We start from the raw sequence: 25,367 nt of genomic DNA on the forward strand, positions 1-25,367 counted from the left end.
TCCAGGAAAGAGCTCATAGTTCCATTGCCTTCCTCATGTGGGCATTTTTGTTTGCCTTCTGGGAAGTGTGGGTTCATAGAATTCTTATTAATTCCAAGGGAATGGATCTTAAAGAAAGCTGAGTTTTAGTTTCCCTTAAAGTTCAAATCTGTTAAAAGTCAGCTTCAAGGTGGCATGGTGATAGTGGAGTAGAGGTGAAGACTATACAGTAGACGGGGTTGTGAACAAGGGCAGTAAATAACACAACGCCCGGGGTCTCTACACAAGGCTTTACTCCTGCCTTGCCCTTCTGTCCCCTGGTGCTGAACAGGTTATGTGTATCTTTTTTTTAATGTGCATGACAGTGACAGTAGAAGGACCTGAACTCAGGGGTTGGGTGCTATCCATTAGTTTTTCTTTTCTTTTTCTTTCTTTCTTTCTTTTTTTTTTTTTTGCCAGTCCTGGGCTTGAGCTCAGGGCCTGAGCACTGTCCTTGGACTTTCTCAAGGCTAGAACTCTACCACTTGAGCCTCAGCACCACTTCCGGCTTTTTCTATATATGTGGTACCGAGGAATCGAACCCGGGTCTTCGTGCATGCTAGGCAAGCACTTTAACCACTAGGCCAAATTCCCGGCCCCTTTCTTTCTTTCTTTCTTTCTTTTTTTTTTTTTCTCAAGGCTGGCACTATACTACTTGAATCACAGCTGTATTTTTTTTGTCAGTCCTGGCTTGAACTCAGGGCCTGAGCACTGTCCTTGGGCTTTCTCAAGTGGTAGAGCCCTACCACTTGAGCCTCAGCACCACTTCCAGTGTTTTTCTATGTATATGGTACCAAGGAGTCGAACCCAGGTCTTTGTGCATGCTAGTGAGGCAAGCACTCCCACTAAGCCAAAGTCCTAGCCCTCTTTTCTTTTTTGTTTTTGGCCAGTCCTGGGGTTTGAACTCAGGGCCTGACCATTGTCCTTGGGCTTTTTTTCCTCAAGGCTAGAGCTCTACCACTTGGGTGAGCCATAGCACCACTAAAAGCTTTTTTTTCCGTATGTGGTACGGAGGAATCAAACCTAGGTCTTTATGCATGCTAGGCAATCACTCTACCACTAGGCTACACTCTGGCCCCATAACTGTGTTTTCACAGCCGCAGATGTATTTTTGGTGGTTAATTGGAGAAAAGAGCCTTACAGACTTTCCTGCCCTAGCTGCTTTGGACTGTAACCCTCAAATCTCAACTTCCTAAATAGCTAGGATTACAGGTGTGCACCTTGACTCTATTGCTCTGTAAGCTTGTAGTAGTAATAGTAATAGTTGTTGTTGTTGTTTTCCTGATCCTTGGGCTTGAGCACCTGGCACGGGCACTGTCCCTGAGAACTGTTTTGCTCAAGGCTAGTACTCTACCACTTCGAGCATGCTTCTAGTTTCTGGTGGTTAACTAGAGTTAGGAATCTCATGGACTTTCCTGCCGAGGCTGGCTTCAAACTGTTATCCTCAGATGTCAGCATGACATTATGAGCCACTAGCACCTGGCAGCTTTTTATTTATTTATTTATTTTTGCCAGAGCTGGTATTCTACCACTTGAGTGTAGCCTGATGGTTAATCGAGTTTCAGTGGCCAGGGAGTCATGTCTGGGATGGGGCAGAGGTGGTGTGGAGGAGGAAGTGTGAAATATCTACACCTAGCTAATGGGAATTGGGGCAGGGGAAATAAGCAAGTCTTGACATGGGGGTGATAATCTGGAATGCAGAGGGAGCTATGGTGTTGAGAGATTTATTTGAATGGCAGATGAGTTGATCTGTACAAATCACAAAGGGAGTACTGTGTCCTTCCTTTGGTCAAGGGCAGAGATTGCTGACTCAGGGAAACAGAGGCTCCTTCTTTTATTCCCACCCCTCCTGCCACACCATGTCTTCCCCTGAAGTCATAGGGCTCTTCGCTACCCTCAAACTCAGTTTTCATCCTGTCTTACTCCTGCCCATATACCTGTAAGTTTCCTGGAGAGGTAACAGTGGCCTCCAGTCCTGGAAGTTCAAATTCCAAAAGCATGTCTTTTAACAAAGAGTTAGACACCACTACTCATCTTGAAAAATCCAATCCATTTTCCAGCTTAGCCAACCTACTCATTTTTCACCACCACCCTCTTCATCTCTTTCAGGATAGACTGGGGTGTTCCTGCTACTGACAGAAACAAGTCTGGGTTTGTCACAGATCATTCTCCCAGGCATCCAGACTTCCCATTATTATGGGAGGCACTCAGGATCTGAGAAGTCAAGGTGGGAGATGGGATGGGGTAAGGCTTTTGATGAGAGCAGGAGAAAAATGAGACAAGTCAAGGAAGAAATATTTTTATGTCAAATTTTATGAATTTTCTAAAATGTTAATATAAAAAAGAAGACAGAGGTCAAGGCAGGAACAAGCTCCCGAATAGGAACTAATGGTAGGGCAAGTCTACTTAAGAGTGGCTAGGGCCAGGAGTTTGGCCTAGTGGTAGAGTGCTTGCCTAGCATGCACGAAGACCCAGGTTCTATTCCTTGGCACCATATACATAGAAAAAAGCTGGAAGTGGTGCTGTGGCTCAAGGGTAGAGCTCTAGCCTTGAGAAAAAAAAAGTCCAAAGACAGTGCTCAGGCCCCGAGTTCAAGCCCCACAACTGGCAAAAAAAAAAAAAAGAGTGGCTGGAAGTTGGGCAATAGTACCATACACCTGTTATCCCAGCCATTAAAAGGCGAAGACAGTAGGATCATCAGTCTAAGGCCAACTTGTGTTATATAGCAAATTTGAGCGGAGTCTGACCTACATAAGGAGACCCTGTCTCAGAAAACAAACTAGAAAATTAAACACAAACAAAAAAAAATGTACAATCATGGTCAGATAGCCAGTAAGTTTAAAAAAAAATAGTAAGCCAGAAAAGAAAAAAACTAGCAGCAGTGGCTCATGCCTATAATCTTAACTACTCACTCAGGACACTAATTTGGGGATCAGCATAGATCAAAGCCAGCTTAGGCAGATAAATCAGCAAGTACAGCAAGATACTTATCTCTAATTAATTGCCAGAAATCTGGAAGTAGTGCCATGGTTGTGGTAGATCTAACTGTGAGCCAAAAAGCCAAACAAGAGCTCAAGGCCTTGAGTTCAATTCCTAGTATTAATTCATGAACACACACACACACACACACACACACACACACACACACATGTGCATGCACGCACACACCACGATCACCACATCCTAAGCCAGGCAGATTCACCTTCTTGGAGCAAGATGGAAAATAGGGGAGGAAGAACATGGTAGACTTCCCATCCCTTTTGCCACATGGTCCAGATATAGTCTGAGAATGTGTATGATATTCTCAGATATAAAGTGCTAATGGAATGAAAGTTCTGATAGGCTCAAATACAGTGGTACATGCCTGAAAAGCTATCAGTACTTAAAAGGTGAGGCAGAATGATTAAGAGTTCAAGGCCAGGCAGGATTTCATAGTGAGATGTCTCAGGAAAAAAAAATGAAAGAAAGAAAAAGATGAAATAGGCCTTATCTTTCTTCTCAAAGAGCTTACACACATACAAGACAGAACTGATTGGGGGCAGAGCAACTGCACGGTTACCTAGGTCATGCTGTGATAAATGCTTAACCAGCATCAATAAACACTAGAAGCATTACAGTCACCGTGGCAGAATCATTGTTCAGGCCAGCTAGCATTATTAGTTAGCATCTGAGTTGGCCCTTGAAGGCGGCATTCCAATCTTCACTGAAACCTTGAAGGCTGACAGAAGTTCTGAGTAGGTGGAGGGAGCATGGTTCTCTCTGAATCTGTAAGTCATGCCAAGTGCATTCTTTCCACATGGGTCCGGGCTGCTTCCTGCACTTTACTATAATCTTTCCAGTTTTCTCAGATAGACAAGTCTTATGATATGAGAGGTGATCAGGACAACCTCCTTCCACAGCACTATCTGTCTACAAACTGTAGATTGATGCTTTTCTCAGGTACTAGGACAGTCCGTGTCATAGGTTGAACTGGGGGAGCACCTGGCTCAGGCAACACTTCAAAATGTATCAAGATCTGGAAAAGAAAGAAAGTTATTGCTGTGGGGATCTATGAGGGTAAGACTGATTGGTAAAGAGCATTTTAGAGTTAGAATAGCATGTGTTGGGGGTAGTACCCACACACAATAGGAGAGTTCTTGGTTAATGAGGGTAAGGATTAGGGAAGGGGAAAAGTCCAAATTCTCTTGTTTTACACTTCAGTCATATAATGGGATTATCCTATTTCCAAGGATTAGGTATGTTGGATCATATATGTTTTCCTATGCTTGTTAGAGGAAAGGAACGTGCAGATTTAGAGGCTTGAGTCTACTAGTTTGAGGTATAAGGTCTAGATTACTCACCTGGGCCAAAGCCATTTGTAGTTCAAGCTCTGCCAGACGCCTCCCTATGCAGCTTCGCTTGCCAAAGCCAAAGGGAAGAGATGCAAATGGGTGGGGGGTTGGGCCCTCTCCCATCCAGCGAGCTGGACAGAAAGCATTTGGCTCTGGAAACTGAGAAGGGTCCCTTGAAGTGGCATAATGACATAAAGATACCAGTGTCTAGTGAGGAAAGAATACATAGTTGTCAGTTTAGTAGCCAGACATAGTGGTGAATACCTATAATCTCAGCACTTGAAGATGGAGGCAGGATAGGCCAATCTCAAGGCCAATCTGGGGGACACTGCAAGCTCCTGTCTTGAAGACAAAGCAAAACAAGACAAAAAAGCACAAACTTCTTAGTTTGGGCATCAGAATGCTGGACGGATTTGAAGAAGAGAATCTTTGGATTAGGATAAAGGCAGGTCTTGGATTTGGGTGCAGGCAAGTTTTCTGGGGTTACTTTTAGAATCATTTCCCTGCTGTCCAGTTACATTTACATCCAAGCATTTGGGCCAAGGAGGATTAGAAGGATTTGGGGGAGTGTTGGAGAACGGGGCTGGGGCCCAAGATGGAAATGGCTCCGCAATAGGGGCTCATAGGCTTTACTCACATTTTTGGGGATAATATAACCTCCTATATGAATATCTTTGTCTGGGACACGGGAATTTCCAGGCACCACAGGGTACAATCTGGGTTGCAAAGCAAAAGAGAGAAACCACAAGGTGAGGTGGGAGCAGATGGCTTCTTCCTTCTCACCTTCCAAATGCTAATTTTTTCTCTCCCTGCTCCTTACTTCCCTCTATCTACTTCCCAGTCTTTTCTCTAGTTCCCACTTTTCTTCCCCTCACCTTAGCACTTCCTTGACCACAGCCTTCAACAGTGGTAGCTTGGACAGAGCAGTGGCATGGGAATGAGCACAGAAGCCAGGGCCCAGGGCTGCTGTGATCTCAGAGTAGAGCGCTGACTGGACTTCAGGATGTCGGGAGAGCTCATACAGAGCCCAGGAGAGTGTGTTGGACACCTGCTTGGACATAGGAAAGCAGCTAAGGGGGTAGGCATGGAAACCAGGTAGGGAAGGCAGAACATGGGGCAGGCTGGGGCTGAGCGGGTGCTAGGCCAAACTGGTGTTCAGAACCATGGTGGGTTCCCTGAAGCTGGAAAATGGCCTCTGGAGACTGAGAAGGCTACATTCTGTAAGTGGGGTTCACAGCGTGGAGGGGAACCTTACCGTGTCCACACCAGCCAACAACAGCTCTGTCACATTGCCCACGATAGACGAGGTTGGCAATTTCTCCCGAAAAAGGAAATGCGTCAGATGAGACCCAGACAGCATGTCTTCCTCAGGCTTTCCCAGATTCCTCATGGCTACTACCTCGGCCTCTCGCCGCTCCACGTGCTGCTGGGCTGCATCCGAAGAGACATGCACGTCTCACTACCCCTTCACACACACACACACACACACACACACCCTTGATTCTCACTCCACTCCTGTGCCTTACCAAAGGCAAACATCTGGTCCCAGTCTCTGCAGAGGCGGGCCCAGGGGCCGGGCACGAGGCGATGCAGCCAGCTGGGCATGGCCATGGTCAACAGCGTGGACACAAACACGGAGCCCACGGCGCGGATGAAGGTCTCGGTGTCCGCGGGCACTCCATCCCGCAGACAGCCGAGGCGCGACCCCAGCAGCACGGCGGCGATGCCTGGCGGGAGAGGGCGCTGTCGGGCTCGGGGAGAGGGGGCCTCCCGCGGCGCCCAGGCCGGCCGGCCCGCTCACCTTCCAGTCCAAACTTGTAGAACTCGCCGGCCACGTCCCGCACCAAGGCGGGCGGACCGCCGCCGCGTCCCCGCTGCCGCCTCAATCGTCCTACCAGGTCACGGACCACTTCGCCTAGGGTCCCTGCGTAGCCAGCAGCCGCTTGAGGACGGAGGAGGAGTGGGGCCAGCAGGCTGCGCAGCCTTTGCCATTCTTCACCTTCCCTGTGGGAGGGAGCGTGTCAGGGAGGGGTGTGTGTGTGTGTGTGTGTGTGTGTGTGTGTGTGTGTGTGTTTTAGACGGGACTTGGCTGGGATGACTAGAAGTATTGGATCCTCTTCCTCAGGGCACAGAACTCAGGCCCTGCCTGTGCCCATCTTCCATCTTCCAAACTCGCCTCCTGGGGGGTGAGGGGTAAGGTGGGGAGTAGGGAGGGACTGAGCTCCCAATAGCCTGGTCACAGAGTCTCACATTTCTTCCATCCGGATTCTAGAACCCTACCCCACATCCATTCCTCCGGTTCCCCAGAGTTCCCAGGGTTCTGGGCTTGGCTAAGCATCAGCAGGTGAGCAGGGAACTCAACCTGGCGATGGAAAGAGTGGACAACCAATGCAAAGACGGCTGGGAGAAATCACCACCTTCCCTGCAAAACCAGGATGGCACCAGATCGATGGCGCCTCGAGGCCGGGTAGGGGAGGGCCACAGAGCCGGCTAGGGGGCAGAGAGGACTCACGCGGTGAGCAGTCCACAAGCCCGGTGGTGGCGACGACGGTGCTCCGTCCAGGATGAGAAGCTGCAGCGCTCTGGCCGAGGCCCCTCCTGTCGCAGGAGCTGCTCGATGAGAGCAGGGTCAGCCACGTACACGGTGCGCAGAGTCCCGAAGCTGGCCAGCCACAGGGGGCCGAAGCGCGCAGCGCCCTGCACCTGGGAGAATCCGCGGATCCAACACGTGGGTACCGGGGCTGGGGATACCCAGCATTTCTAATGTATGGCCTCAAGGCTGAGCCTGTCAACTCCTCTTTCTCTCAGTGCATGAAAGTTTTGAGTGGGATGGGCAGAAGGTTGCAACTATGCAGAAAGCATACATTCGGGACTTCTCATTGGTCCTCTGGGTTGAGCGCGGAGAAATTCCTAAAGGTTCTCTACTTGGACTGTCCAACTAAGGATGAGTACTCAGTAAATGAAAAACAGACAGCTTTCAGCCAAAGTGTTCCTTCTAATCGCCATCACCGGTTACCCCCAGGGCACTTGTCCCGGGCCAGGAAGGTCCCAGAGAAGAGGGGGAAGGCACAGAGTACATCCCTTTGCTGGGACTGTGTGCCAGGTGGGCCATCTCCCCTAGCCCCAATATGCCTTTTCCCAATCCAGACATCCATTCTCACTGATCTTCCTTACTACATTCACTCATTTGTCATTTCTGCCTTTAAAATGAGTTCCCCCGGCTGTCAGTCCCAGGAGCTAGAATGAAGTCCCCTCCTACCTGTAGCTCGTGTAGCTTGGACAGCCCCCCTTTGTAGAAAAGCTCAGCCAGGAAGCTAGGTGTGGAGGGCCCTGGGATGTCTGCCAAACTCCCAGCTGATGAGTCGGAGCCTCGGGAACCCAGAGAGGTACCCAGAATGGGAGGCCAGGGGATTCGATGAAACACTCTAGAGGCGAGCTTGAGAGTTTGTGTCATGGTAGGTAGGGTTCAGGGAACCCAACAAAGAGTGACTTCCCAGAGCATCTTGTTTACTTGCCAAAACCTCTATTTAATACTTGGTCCAAGAGGGGATGACACCTCCTTCCCAAGCTCCTCAGCCAATCTCTTTGCTCAGGGAGTAAGTGCTGGACATCAGCACATACAAATGGTGGGCGGGGCGAGGCCTGACTCCCTGGCTCTTTGGGGATTCCTGTTACTATGATCTTCACGGGAAGGGAGGTCTTTAAGTTTCTTCTGGCTTGTGCCTTCAGCAGCCTGAAGGCCTGTCACTTCAATTATAGGAGTCAGTGCTCTCCCCTTTCCAAGAATCAAGCCCCTTCTCCATCCTGCAAAGGAAATAGGTAGAGGCATGGCTTTAACCTCCCTGCCTCCCTGGGCTTTTTTTTTTTTTTTGCCAGTCCTGGGGCTTGAATTCAGGGCCTGGGCACTGTCCCTGAGCTTTCTCAAGGCTAGCCCTCTACTATTTGAGCCACAGCAACAGTTCTGGCTTTTCTGTATGTGGTACCAAGAACTGAACCTAGGGCTTTGTGCATGCTAGACAAGCACTCCTGGCCCCCGAGTCTGGGAAATTCTTTCCTCTGTTACACAGATCTTTCTTTGCTCAGTTAAAGTGCCTACATATTCCACAATGGCGTCTTTTTTGGCTCACTGAATTGTACTTTCTTTGCATGTGAGACTTTTCCTATACTACCACATCTTTCTTCCGCCTAAAACATACAGGGGAGGTGGCATGTAGGTTAATGGGTTAACATTGGTTCCAGGTACTTTTCTCTTTGTTTCTTGGGAAAGGAAAGGTATCCTTTAGGTCCACAAGCTCCCTCCTTCCAGCAGTAGGATTTGGGTCCTGAGGAACAGAAGTGAGAATACTTTTAAGTAGGGTGTTTTGGAGGTTCTTTCAAAGCCATTAGAAGGAAGGGCCAAGTGCCTATTCTCAGTCTCCAGCTGACTCAGTTTCCTCTGGGTGGCTTTCTGGGTAGTAGCCCTTGTTTTTACTTTCAGCTTAAGAATTTTCCAGTTTAGCTTCATACCCCTCATTGTCTCCCTACTCCTATCAGATTCTAAACCAGTCAACTCTGAAGTCTTACAATCAAACGTCAACATGGAAAAGGAGAGGCCCTTTACCTTCTCACTTTCCAAGGACTCTCCAGAGCTAGCAACAATAAAGGAGGACAGATTGCCCAGGTCAAGTCTTAGGCAGGAGAGGATGGGAGGCACATGACACACCCCCCAGCCTTTCCTAAGAAATAACAGCATGAGCACGTGCATGTACACACATCCCCAGGACTGCAAAGTAAACACAAGCAGGCAGTGATTTGAGCCAAGCAGACAGTTTAGATGGTGGGGCATTGCATTCCTCAAGCCAGCTGAGGAGAAACCCCAACGTGAAAGGAGTACTAAGGAGAACGTGACTTCACACTCTTCCAAAGATCACCTCTGATCCAAAGTCCTTTGGCCTTCTTGGTAAGTTTCTTTGCTTTGTGCTGGCAGTGAGGAGACAAGAAGGTAAGAGGAGGTAGGACAAATATGAACCAGGCAGCACTCCCATGTTTTAGACACAATCTTCTAGCTATAGTGTCAGTTGGGAAGAGGCCCAGGTGCGGGTGGGGGGGGGGGCTGATCTTTTTATCCAGTCCCTGGAAAATGGCCAAACTAAGGCAGGGTAAACAGTCAGTGATTAGGCAGGGTGGGATCCTGTATTCTTCGGAAGATGGCTGGGAAATTCTTTCCTCCATTGCGTAGAACTTTCTTTCCTTCCTCAGTTGAAGTGCCTAGATGTCCCACAATGGGGTCTTCGCTCTGGAAGAAGGAAGGGTTCAATATTTCTGCCTACCTTTCATACTGGCCTCAAAGAATACAGGACTACTCTGGAAAGGACCTGTATTTTCACAATTTCCCTTATGCCTTCTACTTACCAGTTCCTCCAGAGGCACACGTTCAAATAGAGGGTGCCCCTCAAAATGGGTGCACATCCAGTGGTGGAGCTCCAGCACATCGGTGATGGTATATACCAGCCCCTGTATAAGCAAAATAATCCTAGACAAGGGCTGCCTGTGCCACTGAGCAGTGAGATGATGGAGTGAGGGTGCAAGTACCTAAATGTACCCATGATTACTACTTGTGAAGAGCCCCTGGGGTAAACCCATCCTCCCTCCCAGCTCACCCCAACTCTCAGCACATAGGCATATTCTGCCAGCAGCGTGGGACTGATGATTCGCCACTTGTGCTTTGTCCGCTTGAAATGTGGGTCGGGGAAGAGGAAGAACATCTTTGTCAGCTGTGAGACAGATAAGCACCAACAGAGTTGTGAGTGTTTGAATACCATCTTCCACCTACCAGCCTTTCCAACTTGGGCCACTCCCTACCTGGCCCTTGCGGAAGAAATTAGGAAGATGTTTCATGGCATTACTACGGAGACAGGCAATGTTCTGGAAGCCACCTCCAGGAGCTGCACGTAGGGCTTGAATTCGGTCTTGTACATAGTCTGAGACCTTCACACGAATTTCAAGACCCAGAATCAGGGTGTCTGGGAACAGTGGTGACAGTTCCACTGGACACAAATAGAAATTTGATCATTAATCTCAGACTTGCATGATATGCAAAGGATCAATACAGGAAAGAAAGCCTCAACTGCAATTAAAAAAGTCAGACACTTCTACTGGAAAGGAGACAAGATACAAAAACTGTCCCCAGAACTGAAGTGGAAAAATCTAAGATGACGGGTACAATTTGTGAATTTCTTGCAGTGATTCAAACGTGGTTCCATTCAATCCTTATAATACTCTGTGGTAAAGAAGAGGAAACTGATGGTCTGGAATCCACAAGATCATAAAAATAAAAAGACCTGGAACTTAAACCAAGGTTGTTTTCCCACCCCTCCTCCAGCCAACATGTTCTTCCTTGCTGTCAGGCTGTTATTTATATGGAAAGGTCTAAAATGAGGAGAGTAAGTTGTCATTCATGCCTGGGACAACACACACAATTACAAAAGGGATCCCAAAACCCAAGAGTAGAGCAGAAAGCATGAGTTCTGATGAGGGAGGGGACTAAGGAAGGGGAGATAGTGGAATCCCCAAGAGAAAGACAGTTTAGGATCACTGGCCACAGGGGCTAATTAATCTCTGAAGCTTGTGCTGACCGACTCACTGACCCAGCACAAAAAAAAAAAAAAAGGCTCATGGAGCAACTAGAGCCAGATAGAACAACCCAGGTTCTAAGAGGCATATGAGGCAGGCTCCTCCCTTCTTCAGGGCAAAGGTCATAGATCCATAGTAGAGGGTAGCTGAAGACTCTCCACACTGATGTCACTAGTGTATGGAACGAAGGAAGCTCCCCTCTCCCCAACCTGCTGAGGTGGCAGAACCTATGCTTCTTGTTACCCCAGAAAAAGAGCCAGAGTGTTACCTAACAGGCCACCATAGCCACAACCTATGTCTGCAAATTCCACTTGGGCCTCAGTTCTCTTTTCTTTCTTATCCTTTGGGTCATCATGGCTCTGATTTTGAGTGAGTGGAGCAAAGAACTCTGGGTATAGCTCAGACCAGTCCATCTCTTCTGGCTTCACAGGGCTATTGGAAAGAAAAGAAAGAATGTGAGAAAGCTTATTTCTGAAGTGCTACTGCTTGTGTGCGGGTGAGTGAACATAGGAAGCAGAGTTTCTCATGAATTCTGCAACTGTGGGTCCTGCGGCCTATCTCTAGGAGACATGATGGAAAGTCCCTTAACTCCCAGTGTGAATTATAGGAACATCATATGGCTCACGATGGAGGACCTTCCAGTCATCATAAATGTATGTGATCCTGGTCAGGTAGTTGTTTCTGGGTTACAAGTTCCCCTTCTCCCAAACACTGATTGTCTGCCTAAAGCACTTCAATCTTTTCTTTTCTTTTTTTTTTAATATATTTTTTATTGTAATTAATAGAAGGGTTACATGATATTTGCGAGATAAATGGTGCCTTAATTCCCACACATTGATACCCTTTCACATGTCATGGTCCCCATTTCCCTTCCAATCTTTTCTTTTTTTAAAAAAGTGTGTTCTGTAAGTTGAGGATGAGGGGATGTAGTAAGGAATGGGCACTTTGGGGGCATGTTTGCACTGTGTGTGTGTGTGTGTGTCGGTCCTGGGGCTTGAACTTGGGTCCTGGGCACCCCAACCTGAGATTTTCTGCTCAAGGGTAATGCGCTACCATTTGAGTCACAGCTCCACTTCCAGATTTTTTTTGGAGGGTTAACCGGAGATAAAGAATCACACAAACTTTCCAGCCCAGGCTGTCTTTGAATCGCGATCCTCAGATCTCAGCCGCATAAGGAACGAGGGTTACAGTTGTGAGCCACCGGCGGCCGGTATTTATGTTCGTCTTTTTATTAAACCTAGCAAACCAAGTCGAAAGGTGGAGACCACAACCTGTTTCTTTTCTCAGATTTCAAAAAAAAAAATTCTCTATTCTCGGACACAAGCACCCCGCACCCAGACTTTTACACGCGAACACCGGGCCCGCCCCTCCTTCCAGCTGCCCAACTTCCGGACCCGACTCCCGGCCACGTCACCCAGCCGACCCCCCCGCCCCGCACGGCCCTCTCCCCGGTCGCCGGGAGGGTTCGTCCTCCTTCCCCGCCCCGCCGTGCCCCGCTCGCTCACTAGCGCAGGGTATGGTCCGCCATGGGGTTGGAATGGGCGCGTTGCCGGTAGTAGCGCTTCTGAGGCTGCGGGGCCTCCGCTGCTGCCATGACGCCGGAATTGTTCCGAGAGTCCACCGAACTCACGTGGAGGCCGGGCGAGCGGCGCAGGGTGATGACGCACGCGCGCCGTGAGCAAGCCCCGCCCCTTCCAGACCCTGGGCTGAGTTGACCCGGGAGCGCGCGCGCGCGGGGGTCTCCCGCGTCTCTTGTGTTTCGTTTCGTTTTGTTTTGAATCCCGGCCGGGGTTGCGTGACCCAGGCTCCTACCCTCTTAGCTCTCTTCTCCCCCGATCTGGGTCACCATGCTGTTGTTGCACGTAGGCACCTGTGCACCCCACAGGTGAGAAGGACTTGGGGTGAAATCAAGCCTCTTTTCTCTCGCCCTGGTCTCCGGCTCAAGTCTGCCGGGTCTGGTCGGTTAGGTCCGACGTGTGCTGTAGGCAGGTGGGCAGCTCCTCCAGGAAGTCCAAGCTGGAGGAAGGAGGGCAAGCTGATGGGGGGGCGGGAGGCGGGGCTCGGCGTCTCGGGGTGAGCCCAGACGGCCGCCGCACCAGCTTCCTACCTACCCCGCCACCGCCTCGGGATCCGGACGCTGCCCGCTGTGCCCCGACAAAACTCACTCGGCTGGATGGCAAACTCCCGCCTGGATCCCGAATCCGAGTCGGTGTTCCCTCGGGAGGTCGGGCTCTTCACCGACTTTTACTCGGAGAAGAGTCATTTCTGCTTCTGTGGCCACGAGCTGCGCATCACGCAGAACTTTGGGTCCCGCCTGGGGGTGGCGGCACGCGTGTGGGATGCGGTGAGGAGTGGGCTGCCCGAGTGTGGGTCCCTGGGAGGGCCAGAGTTCGAATCCAGCTTCTTCCATATGGAGGACACGTCCACCACTATTTATATAATTATTCATTTTTATCCTCTCCCCCCCTCGCTCTTCCATAGGCTCTGAGTCTGTGCAACTATTTCGAGAGACAAAATGTGGACTTTCGGGGCAAAAAGGTGATCGAACTGGGCGCGGGGACTGGCATCGTGGGAATCTTGGCGGCGCTGCAGGGTGCGTGAGCTGGCTTCGTGGCAAGGAGGGGTGAGGAGTTGTGGGCGTGGCGACATTGTCACTACGTGGATTACTGAGAAAGGAGAGTGCTTTGGGTTTCCCACTGTCCCTTTTAACAGCCCATCTTCTATATGGCATTCATTCAGTGTTAATTGGCTTTCAAAGCGTCCAAGGTGGTTGGTTAATTTGGGGTCAGGAAATAAAAAACTGACAGGCCTTGTCTCTGGAAACTTTTTTTGTCCTCTGGGTTTTCATCAAGAATGCTCCTGTGGAGCGATCTATAGGATATTAAACACCATGAAAATTTATACTTTTGTTATGTTAGGTTCTTTAGTTTTTTTTTTTTAATTGTTGTTGTTAGTTGGTTGCTTATGTCTATATAGTTTTAGGCTAGCCTTAAACTTAAAATCCTCTTTCCTAGGACTGTAGACTGCTGAAATTACATCTGTGTGCCACCACACCCAGCTAGAACTTTTAGATCTTTATTGATTATGATTGTGAGTTTGGGGGACTAGAATGTGCTTCTTGGGAAGAGAGGGTAAGAATTAAGTACTGTAAAAAGGAAAGGAAAATTGTGCTTTGATTTTGTGTGTGTGAGTGTGTGTGTGTGTGTGTCTTGGGACTTGAACTTAGTACATAGGTAATGTTCCTGAGCGTTTTGAATACAAGGGTAACACTCTACTACTTGAGTCACAGCTCCATTTCTGGTTGTTTTTTCTTTTTTTTTTTTTTTTTTTGATAGTTAATTGGAGACCAGATTCTTCATGAACTTCCCTGCTTGGGCTAACTTCAAATGGCAGTCCTCAGATTTGAGCCTCCTGAATAGCTGGGATTACAGGCTTGAGCCATCAGCACCTGACTTTGTGTTTCGATTTTATAAAAAGCTAGAAACAAAAAAAGTTTCTTAATTTATAACCAGGGGCATACAAAACTCCACATTAAAAACACTCATTTAAAAACACATAGTAGGGCTGGGAGTTTGGCCTAGTGGTAGAGTGCTTGTCTAGCATGCACGAAGACCTGGGTTCGATTCCTCGATACCACATATGTAGTAAAAAAAGCCAGAAGTGGTGCTGTGGATCAAGTGGTAGAGTCCTAGCCTTGAGAAAATCCAGGGACTGTGCTCAGGCCCTGAGCCCAAGCCTAGGACTGGCAAAAAACAAAACAAAACAAAACAAAAAAACACATAGTGCCACACAGTGAGACCAAAGTAGGATATTATTAGGAGAGACTCTCAGGGGCTCAATAGCTATGTGTATATGATTATATAAAATGATGCATATAAAAATGAACTAAAATAAATGAAAATGAGTTAGGAAAACACACAGACACACACACACAGACACACACACACACACACACACACACACACACACACACACACACACACACACAGAGTTCCAGGTGCTTGTAATCCTAGCTATTCAAAAGGCTGAGATCTAAGGATTGAGGTCCGAAGCCAGCCTGGGCAAGAAACTCAGTGAGACTTATCTCCAGTAAATTACCAAAAAGCTGAAGTGGTGCTGTGGGTCAAGTAGAAGACCTGAGTTCAAGCCAGGACAGGTGTGGGAATGCATGTGTAGACACACACACACACACACAACACATACACCCTGTATGTAAATGATTAGGTCTTTGTTCATGGGAACAGAATGTGGTGACATTAAGGGAAGCCTTTCCAGAGGTAAGCCTTCATTCCTTTGCTCACTCATTCTACACTTATTCCCAAGTCTCCTCTATACCTAGAATTACCTTAGGTATTGGGGATTTGACAGTGAATAAAGATTTCTTCTCCCTAAGCATATGGTTGGATGGGGAAATTGGAAGAAGAGGCTATGGTCCAGCTCTGTGGTGACTTATATGTAGAACCAGGGATATGCTGTCTGCCTTAACTCCTTGGGAATTCTTCAAGGGGAAGCTCTGAAAAGCAAAGAGATGAACAGTGTGAACGCAGCATATAAAGAAAGGAAGGAGTACCATAAAGTGTAAGTAGATGAGACTCATGTACATTAAAAGGGGAGACGTTAGGTGCTGGTGGCTCACACCTGTTACTCTGGCTATTGAAAAGGTTGAGATCTGACAATTGAGGTTTAAAGCCAGCCTGGGCAGAAAAGTCCATGGCATTTTTATCTCCAATTAACCACCCAAAAACCAGAAGTGGTGGTATGGCTCGTTAGAATGCCAGTAATAAAACTAAGGGACAGCTAACAGGCTGAGTAGTTCAAGCTCAGTATTGGCCCCTCAAAAAATAAAAATAAAATGGGGAGATAAGCATGTGTATGGATGGGAACATCCATCTTCACTTGCTCCTAGACTAGACTTTTCTTCTTTGCCCTTGCTTACTTGCCAAGTCAGGTGTTTGCCCTCTCCTTTCACATTCCAGAAACTGGCCTGACCTATTAACATGTTCTTAACATTTTAGTTACCTATTCCAGTTCCCCTCAGGGCACTACCATTTCTTGCCTGGGTTTTCTTAAGAGCCTTCATGTCTCCCCATGGGGAAGTTTAATATGCCCAGACTAGATCTATGATCTCTTTCCACCAAACCTGTTTATCTCTCAGGTTTCTCCATGTTGATGAATCAAACCACCATTCATCCAATGGAAACTCTAGATGTCACTTTTGACAGGTTTCTCTCCTCTCTCTCCCTCCCTCCCTTGCTCCTTCCTGTCCTTCCTTCCTTTTTCATTTTTGGGTCAGTTATGGCGCTTGAACTCAGACACCGGGAGCTGACTCTGAGCTTTTCTGCTCAAAGTGTTAGAGCACTATTACTTTGAGCCACAGCTCTGCTTCTGTTTTTCTGGTGGTGAATCGGAGATAAGAATCTCATGGATTTCCTGACTTTGCTGGTTTTGAGTAACTAGTATTACAGACATGAGCCACCAGTGCCTGGTGGACTCATTTTAAAGTTGTTATCGCTGAACTCAGGTATGTTCCAAGTACTGTCCAACTAGCCTATTATACTTCTCTTATTCTTCCACTCTCTTAAACATCTATTTCTTTGTTTCTTTTTCTTTTTGGCAGTACCGAGACTTGAACTCAGAGCCTCACAATTGCTAGTCCAACTTTCTGTCACCTGAGCCATACCCCTAGTCTTTTAGTTTGAGTTTCAGGTAGGATCTTGTACTTTCTGCTCAGGGCTGGTCTAGTCTGTAACCCTCCTTACTTTCATCTTTTGTGAAACTATTATAGGTGTGTACCAGTACATTTGATATTATGGCCTTAAACATGGTTCTTTCTTGTTTTTGCTTTTGTTTTTTTTGTTTTCCTTCCCTCTTCAGTACTAGCAGTTTTGAACTCAAGGTCTTACACTTGCTAAGCAACTGCTTTACCATTTGAACTATATACTCCCCACACCTTCTGTTTTTCAAGTCCATGAATGCTATCTCTGCTGTAATCATATCACTCTCAGCTGATGGTTTTGTTTCCTTTTTTTTTTTTTTTTTTTTTTTTTGCCAGTGTCAGGGCTTGAACTCAGGGCCTGAGTGCTGCCCTTGGGCTTTCTCAACAATAGAGCTCTGACACTTGAGACACAGCACCATTTACTGCGTTTTTGATGTATGTGGTACCGAGGTGTAGAACCTGGATCTTCATGCGTGCTAGGCATTCACTCTGCCACTAGGCCAAACTCTTGGCCCCGTTTTCTATGTTCTGATTGCACCTCTTTTTCTCAGAAGAAATGCCCATATGTTCCTGTCACTACTTCTACTCCCCTAGCTGTGCCTTTTTCTGCATGACTACCTTCTGTTTTGTTATCATGGTTGGACATAGCTAAGGACAAGGTCTTTACTTGTCACAAGATGCTAAACATTCTTACCTACTCAAAGACCCTGTTCAATCAACTCTTTTCCTCTCTCTTACATTATTCATTTTTCTTTCTCTCTACATTGTAGTCTGCCTTTCTATCTGTCTCTCTCTCCCCTACTCTACACATATGCACATAAATATGTTGTAATTCCTCTTAACTCAGAAAAAAAATTCTATGATCTCACATCTCCCAGTTACCTAGCCATTTCTCTGTTCTCTGTCTTAATCTTTCTGTCTCTGTGTGTCCTAGGGCTTGAAATCAGGGTCTGGGTTCTGTTTCTTGGTTGTGGTTTTTTTTTTGTTTGTTTGTTTTTTGTTTTTTTGTGTGGGTCATGGGGCTTGAACTCTGCCTGGGTACTGTCCCTGAGCTCTTCATCTCAAAGCTGCCACCCTACCCTGGGCCTGGACATTGTCCTTGAGCTCTTCAGCACAAGGGCAGTAGCCCTAACCTTGAGCAAAGCCCCACTTCCCTTTCTAGAGGTTAATTGGAAATAAGAGTATCAGGTCCTTTTGTGCCCTGGCTGGCTTTGAACCTTGATCCTCAGATCTCAGCCTCCTGAGTAGCTAGGATTACAGGCATGGGCCACCGCTCCTGGCTTTCTTGGTTGTTTTACTCAAAGCTGGTTCTCTACCATTTGAGCCACAGATACGCAAAGAGCTTTTTCAGTGGTTAATTGAAGAGAAGAGTCTCCTGGACTTGCCTGCTTTGGTTGACCTCTAACCACAATCCTCAGCCTTCTGAGTAGCTAGAATTACCTACCAGCGTGAGCCACTAGTGCTCAGCTTCTGTTCTCCTTTAAAACTCAAAAGGCTACTGTTTGCCAGCCTCTTGGGTTGACTGTGCATTTGAAAGCAGTACTTGCTTCTCCTTGAAATGTCCTTTGCTTTCTGGGCCAACACACTTCTGGTTAGTGCTTCTCTCACTGGCACACTTTTCCTTTCTCTTTAGTTATTTCCCTTTCATCGTTACCACTGAAGACTTGAATGCCCCAGCATTTGGGAGTAGCCTTTTAACCCTCCTTTTCTCCAGTCTCCACTTCCTCCTGAGCAGCTCTCACTTTGTAGCTTTGAATGCCCTTTTTATGCTGATTATGATGGTTCTCCCACTTCTATTTCCAGGTTTGTTTGCATGACCCACTGCCTAATCAGTATCTTCGTGTGATTGTCTGATAGACATCTCAAACTTAATGTGTCTGAAAATGAAATCAGTATTACCTTCCCAAGAGTGGCAGTTTTGGTCTTCCAGTTGGTTAGGAAACCATCTTGAGTATCTATCTCTCTCCTTCTCTTTTCTTTCCTTCTCCCCCTTCCTCTCCCTCTCCCTCAAAATATAGTCAGGATTTGACCACTTTTTGGCCAGTGCTATTACCGTGATCCATACCAACATCTGGATCATTACAAACACCTCTTAACTGGTCTTCTTGTTTCTAATATTGTTCTTCAGTGTTTTAAGTCCCAGCAATTGAAAATGCTTCTCTTGAAGCATAAATCAATGTGTAGAATTCTTTCATTTGAATTTTTTCTTTTTCTTTTTTTTTTTTTGCCAGTCCTGGGCTTGAGCTCAGGGCCTGAGCACTGTCCTTGGACTTTCTCAAGGCTAGAGCTCTACCACTTGAGCCTCAGCACCACTTCCAGCTTTTTTGTATGTATGTGGTACCAAGGAATTGAACCCGGGTCTTTGTGCATGCTAGGCAAGCACTTTAACCACTAGGCCAAACTCCCAGCCCCGTTTAAATTTTTTCTATAGTTTCCTATATCTCAAAGACTAAAAGCCTAATTCCTTATGCTTCGATTATGATTCTATTCCAATTATTCCCCTACAACTCACTCTGCTCCAGCCACTGACATTTCATTATTCCTTACACCTGTCAGGGATAGTCTCATCTCAAGATGTTTGTGTTTGCTGCCCTATCGTTTGGTAGACTTTAGCCTTAGAGATTCACGTGGTTTGCTCAGTTACTCCAGGTCTTTGCACCATGAGGTTTTCCCCAATCATCCAGTTTCAAATTACATTCCTAGCTGAGTGCCAGTGGATCACACCTGTAATACTAACTATACAGGGGGTAGAGATTTTAGGATTGAGGTTTGAAGCCAGCCTGGACAGCAAAGTCCATGAGACAGTTATCTCTAATTAACCACCTTCGCTGAAAGTGGAGGTATAGCTCAAGTGGTAGAGTATCAGCTTTGAGAAAAAAGAAACCAGAAGCAGAAGGACTGAGGTGTGGCTCATGTGATAATGCATCTGCCTTGCAAGCTTGAGGCCCTGGATTCAATCTCTAGTGCCCCTACCAAAAAAAGTTCCTTTCATGCTGCACTCTAGTGGACATTGCTATTTGATATACAATATGCTTTAGTTTATGTTGTTGTTTGTTTTGTGCCTCTCGTTCAAGCCCTCCAGTTTGAGATCCTCCTCCTACCTCTAACTCCTGAGTGCTCTAGCATAGGTGCATGCTACCATACCTGGGTCTTAGCAACTGTCTGTAAACTCGTGGTGGAAAAGGTATGGTTTTTGTCTGTTTGGTTTGACATAAAGGCACAAGATAAAAATGAATGAATTCTTAGCACATCTAGCTTCTCTTTCCGTAACACTCCTCACTATTATGATTAGTTACTTTACAGTACCCAATATGCTACCTCTAAGCTGAAATTCAAGGAAGGCTAGAGTTTTTGTTTTGCTTAACAGTATATCCTGGGCTCTTAGTTCAATATTTGTATTTTTTTGTCTGAATGAAATGCTAATCTGATCATCTTCACCCTCATTTCTATTCTTTTGACCTATTGCCTCCTTATCCAAGCTGAATCTGCTTAGCATATCATAATCCTGACTCATGTGTGGATATTTTTCTCCCTATTTCCACATCCTCTAATATATACTCTTCCATAGAATCTATCTTGCCAGGCCTCTGTACTCACACTGTGTGCTCAGAAAGCTCCACCTGACTAACTCGTATGTGTCCTCTAGGGCTCAGCTGAGGCCATGTCTCCGGGAAGCCTTCCAGACCTCCAAAGGTGGTTTTGTGTCAGTGGGGGTGGGTACAGGGCCCATCTCCAGTGTAGTCCTGCTCAGGGTTCTGCTGATGTCTGATAGTTGTGTGTGGTTGAAGATTAGCTCAGAGAGAATGTTGATGTGGTAGAATGTAGAGTAATGAGCACGGCAGTGGGTGAGATGGAGGTTAGGGCAACCAAAAGTCAAGTGTGCACTTCAGGCTAGCAAGACATTGTCCTGTATGCTTTGAGGTCTCTGGATCTTTTAGGCAGGAGCCAGGAGCCCTTGATGGATCCCTCTGACTTGAATTTCTCCTCCTTACTCTCCCTCAGGGGGAGATGTTACCATCACTGACCTGCCTCTGGCACTAGAGCAGATCCAAGGCAACGTTCACGATAATGTGCCAGCTGGAGTCCGGGCCCAGGTCTGCGCCTTGTCCTGGGGGATTGACCAGCATGTCTTCCCTGGAAATTATGATCTGGTGCTGGGATCAGATATCGTGTACCTGGAAGCCACCTTCCCACTGCTGCTGAGAACACTCCAGCACCTGTGTGGGCCCCAGGGCACCATCTATCTGGCTTCCAAGATGAGAGAGGAACATGGGACACTGAGCTTCTTTCAGCACCTCCTGCCCCAGCACTTTGAACTGGAGCTGGCCCAGCGGGATGAGGATGAGAATGTCAACATCTATAGGGCCTGCCATAGGGAAACAAGGCCTGCTTGACTTCACCCCTTCTGTGGTTCTCAACCCCTTGTCCCAGGGAAATCATTGCATATTCCCAGAGCCATAGACACAGGGGCCAAAAGGATGGATCTCCATGGCCTCTGCCTCTCTCTCTCTCTCTCTCTCTCTCTCTCTCTCTCTCTCTCTCTCTCTCTCTCTCTCTCTCTCTCTCTTCCTTACTTGTTTTCCCCATAGAAGTGCATTCTTAGTAAGAGTCAGGGACCCCTAAAAACACTCATGTTATGGCACAAAGTAAATTTCCAGCTCTAATTTTCAGAGGAGGAAGATGGTTTTTAGGGGTGTTGGGTGGGGGATGATAAATGGGTATGAGAGCAGGTGCAGAGACTGTCAATGATTACTTCTAATTTTACTGTTGTCTTTTTAATAATTTTGCCAGTCCTGGGCCTTGAGCTCAGGGCCTGAGCACTGTCCTTGGGCTTTCTCAAGGCTAGAGCTCTACCACTTGAGCCACAGCACCATTTCTGGCTTTTTTCTATGTATGCGGTACTGAGGAATTGAACCCGGGTCCTCGTGCATGGTAGGCAAGCACTCTACCACTAGGCTAAACTCCCGGCCCCTATTGTCTTTTTTTTTTTCATGTATTTTTTATTGTAATTAATAGAAGGGTTACATTATATTCATAAGATAGAAGGTACATTACTTCACAAATATTGATACCCTTTCACATGTCCTGTTTCCCATTCCCCCCCATTGTCTTTTTTTAAATAACAGAATGGACTTTTAAAAAAAGTTCTGTGGGGGCTGGGAATGTGGCTTAGTGGTAGAGCGCTTTCCTAGCATGCATGAAGCCCTGGGTTCAATTCCTCAGCACCACATACACAGAAAAAGCCAAAAGTGGTGCTGTGGCTCAAGTGGTAACATGCTAACTTGAGCGGAAGAAGCTCAGGGACAGTGCCCAGGCCCTGCGTTCAACAAACAACACTAACAGCAGCAACAACAAAAACCCCAAAGAGTTCAGCGGAATTTTTATTTACTTTTTCTTTTTTGCCAATCCTGGGCTATGAACTCAGGTCCTGAGCACTGTCCTTGGACTTTTTTCTCAAGGGTAGAAGCTCTACCACTTGAGCCACAGCACTACTTCCGGCTTTTTTCTATGTATGTGGTACCCAGGAATTGAAACCCTTTCTTGGTGCATGGTAGGGAAGCACTCTACCACTAGGCCAAACTCCTCGCCCACTGTGGAATTTTTTAAAGGGAAAAGTAAGCATTCATGATCTCTTCTGCATCCAAAGAATACAGTTCCCCTGGCTCCCCTTTCCTTCCCTGGCCTGGATGTTGGGAAATAAGCCTCAGGTCACCCGTTTCTAGGAGAGAGAAAAGTCTGGCAGGATTATGCTTTGACTGAGTCAAATCCTCCCAGCCCTGTACCTGAGAACAGAAAAGCTGCCTTTTGGACAGTATGTTCTTTATCTGTATGTGCGTGTGTGCGCGCGTTCGCGTGTGCGCATACACAAATCCTAGGATTTGAAAAGTAGGGCCTGGGTGCTGTCTCTGAGCTCTTTTGCTCAAGGCTAGTGCTTTACAGTTTAAGACACAGCTTTACTTCCAGATTGTTGTTTTTTTCCCGGTGGGTCATAGGGCTTGAACTCTGAGCCTGAGCGCTGTCCCTGAGCTCTACAGCTCAAGGCTACCACCTTACCCTTAGGCCTGGATGTCCCTGAGCTCTTCAGCTCAAGGCTACCTACCTACCTCTAGAGCCACAGCCCACCTCTCATTTCCTAGTGATTAATTGGAGATAAGAATCTCACATTCTTTAGTGCCCAGGCTGGCTTTGAACCTTGATCCTCAGATCTCAGCCTCCCGAGTGGCTAGGATTACAGGTGAGAGCCACCTTGCCTGGTTTTTTTCCCCCCTAGTCTTGGGGCTTGAACTCAGGACCTGAGCACTATCCTTGAGCTTTCTCAAGGCTAGCACTCTACCTTTTGAGTCACAACGCCACTTTGGTTTTTTCTGTGTATGTGATACCAAGGAATCGGAATACAAGGCTTTGCATATGCTAGGCTAGCACTCTACCACTAGGCCATACTCCCAGCCTCATGCCTGGCATTTTTATGGTACTTAGATCTCAGCCTCCTAAGTAGGATTACAGGTGTGAGCCACTGGCACCCCCATGGGAGATGGAAACCAATGTCCCACACATACTATACTAGGCAGATGCTCTATGATTGAGCTATACCTCCAGCTTCTTCATTCCTTTAAAAATTCGATCCCTGGGGCCAGGAGTTTGGCCTAGTGGTAGAATGCTTGCCTAGCATTCACGAACACCCAGGTTCGATTCCTTGGTACCACGTATATAGAAAAAAGCCGGAAATGGTGCTGAGGCTCAAGTGGTAGAGCTCTAGCCTTTCTAGCCTTGAGAAAGTCCAAGGACAGTGCTCAGGCCCTGAGCTCAAGCCCAGGACTGGCAAAAAAAAAAAAAAAAAAAAAAAAAAATTGGATCCCTGATTATAAAACAGCATTCAGTAAAGAACATTCGACTCAGTACTAGGTTCTCATCTGTAATATTTCTTTCCAAGCTCCATCAGTCTTTCTTTCCTAATTTCTTTTGCCTTCAGTTCGTATTGTTTCCTATTGCAGTAGCTCTGGTAGGACTCTTTACTTGCTGCTTAGACATGTAGTCATTTCCTGGGCTGTCTACCATATTCTCTTATCTCCTAGCTGCTTTGCAAACTCTTGCAGTCTAGCAAAATCAGCTCTGACTTGCTTTCATTGCCTACCGAAGATCAACCTCCTTTGCTTTGTATCCAGTCTATCCCCATGTAATCCAAATGACCTTTCGGTCTAATTTCCCAGGCCTTTTCTCTATGTATTAGATCTCTTTAAAAAAAAAAAAAAAAATCTACCCAGGGCCGGGAGTTTGGCCTAGTGGTTAAAGTGCTTGCCTAGCATGCACGAAGACCCGGGTTTGATTCCTTGGTACCACATACATAGAAAAAAGCTGGAAGTGGTGCTGAGGCTCAAGTGGTAGAGCTCTAACCTTGAGAAAGTCCAAGGACAGTGCTCAGGCCCTGAGCTCAAGCCCAGGACTGGCAAAAAAACAAACAAACAAAAAACTACCCTTTGTTTTCTAAATCTAGACCAAACCTTTGATTATTTTCTTACAGTTGGGGGCATAGATTCCCAAGCCTCCTGTTTGATATGACTTCTTTGCCCAATTAGGATCATTTGTTTTTTCATCTTACAGGAATGTGCCTTGTTTTGTGTTTTGTCCAGTTCCAGTCTTCTCACTGAGAGGTTTATCCGGGAGGATAGGATTGTGGCTCATTCAGTCCCCTGCTGACAGCACAGTTTTTGATACCATGTTCGGCAGGCATTTAATTGACAAGTATTTATTTGGTTTATTGAAGGGATTCTACCTCTGCGCCTCTAGGTAACCCTGAGTCCGCCTGTCTACCTTACAAAGTGAGTCATAAATGAATAGTGAATTTGAAAGAACATTGGGAATAAAGAAACAAAGTATCAGCCACATGTCTTATATTATTTTATAATAACTTTATTTCTTGGTTTTTCTCATTGTATACGATGGAAGTAATTTCTTTATAAAATATAGCATTACTAGGGGGCCGGGAGTTTGGCCTAGTGGTAGAATGCTTGCCTAGCATGCACAAAGACCTGGGTTCGATTCCTCGGTACCACATACATAGAAAAAGCCGGAAGTAGTACCAAGGCTCAAGTGGTAGAGCTCTAGCCTTGAGAAAGTCCAAGGATAGTGCTCAGGCCTTGAGCTCAAGGCCAGGACTGACGAAAAATATATGTGTGTGTGTGTGTGTGTGTGTGTGTGTGTGTGTAACGTAGTACTAGAGATTAAACCCAGGGTCTCTAGCTTGCTAAGTAAGTATTTAACCACTTGAGCTATGCCTCCAGCCCCCCATTTTTTTCTGCTTGTCTTGGGGCTTGAACTCAGGGCCTGGGTGCTATCCCCGAGCTCTTTTTGTTGAAGACAAGTGCTTTGAGCCCCAGTTCCACTTCTGATTTTCTGGTACTTAATTGGAGATAAGAGTCTCACAGCCTTTTCTGCCCATTGGTCTTCTTGCTACCGTCCTCTGCCTCCTAAGTAGCTAGGACTACAGGCATGACCCACAGGCACCTGGCCAACTCTTTTATAATTTGCTTCTGAGATAAGATCTCAGTGAAATGTACTGTGTGAAAGTGAAATTGTGTGTGTTGATAGTGGGAAGCTTGAACCCACCAGATTGAAGGAGCATTACTTAACACGCATTGATACCCCTTCTCATGTTTTTGTCCCCATTTCCCTCCCTCCACCCCTCATCTCAC

At 46.8% G+C, this 25,367-nt stretch overlaps 3 protein-coding genes across 5 annotated transcripts; 1 reads left to right on the forward strand and 2 right to left on the reverse strand.

Moving 5' to 3' along the window:
- Positions 1 to 3,648: 3,648 nt before the first annotated feature.
- Positions 3,649 to 8,214, reverse strand: Cyp27b1 (cytochrome P450 family 27 subfamily B member 1). Its single transcript, XM_090327774.1, has 9 exons — positions 7,609 to 8,214; positions 6,862 to 7,052; positions 6,151 to 6,353; positions 5,876 to 6,076; positions 5,605 to 5,780; positions 5,225 to 5,397; positions 4,987 to 5,065; positions 4,359 to 4,556; positions 3,649 to 4,033 (listed from the first exon to the last, which is right to left on the reverse strand). Exons 1-9 carry the CDS (start codon positions 7,801 to 7,803, stop codon positions 3,920 to 3,922), a joined length of 1,530 nt encoding a protein of 509 aa, XP_090183900.1. The 5' UTR covers positions 7,804 to 8,214; the 3' UTR covers positions 3,649 to 3,919.
- On the reverse strand, positions 8,206 to 12,599 carry Mettl1 (methyltransferase 1, tRNA methylguanosine). Of its 3 annotated transcripts, XM_090327790.1 has the most exons (7): positions 12,467 to 12,553; positions 12,084 to 12,198; positions 11,230 to 11,393; positions 10,191 to 10,375; positions 9,989 to 10,102; positions 9,741 to 9,842; positions 8,206 to 9,624 (listed from the first exon to the last, which is right to left on the reverse strand). In XM_090327790.1, exons 2-7 carry the CDS (start codon positions 12,131 to 12,133, stop codon positions 9,496 to 9,498), a joined length of 744 nt encoding a protein of 247 aa, XP_090183916.1. In that variant the 5' UTR covers positions 12,134 to 12,198; positions 12,467 to 12,553; the 3' UTR covers positions 8,206 to 9,495. The 3 variants fall into 3 exon arrangements, with proteins under 3 accessions (XP_090183916.1, XP_090183907.1, XP_090183919.1); XM_090327781.1 differs by lacking the exon at positions 12,084 to 12,198 and having other exon boundaries at positions 12,467 to 12,599; XM_090327793.1 differs by lacking the exon at positions 12,467 to 12,553 and having other exon boundaries at positions 9,114 to 9,624; positions 12,015 to 12,174.
- A 488-nt stretch (positions 12,600 to 13,087) lies between these two features.
- Positions 13,088 to 22,519, forward strand: Eef1akmt3 (EEF1A lysine methyltransferase 3). The gene is made up of 3 exons (XM_090327795.1): positions 13,088 to 13,305; positions 13,443 to 13,554; positions 20,680 to 22,519. Exons 1-3 carry the CDS (start codon positions 13,135 to 13,137, stop codon positions 21,069 to 21,071), a joined length of 675 nt encoding a protein of 224 aa, XP_090183921.1. The 5' UTR covers positions 13,088 to 13,134; the 3' UTR covers positions 21,072 to 22,519.
- The last annotated feature ends 2,848 nt before the right edge of the window (positions 22,520 to 25,367 follow it).

Source organism: Megascapheus bottae, chromosome 2 (assembly GCF_031878675.1).
Source record: "Megascapheus bottae isolate mThoBot1 chromosome 2, mThoBot2.hap1, whole genome shotgun sequence".
In the NCBI taxonomy this organism is placed as follows: domain Eukaryota; kingdom Metazoa; phylum Chordata; class Mammalia; order Rodentia; family Geomyidae; genus Megascapheus; species Megascapheus bottae.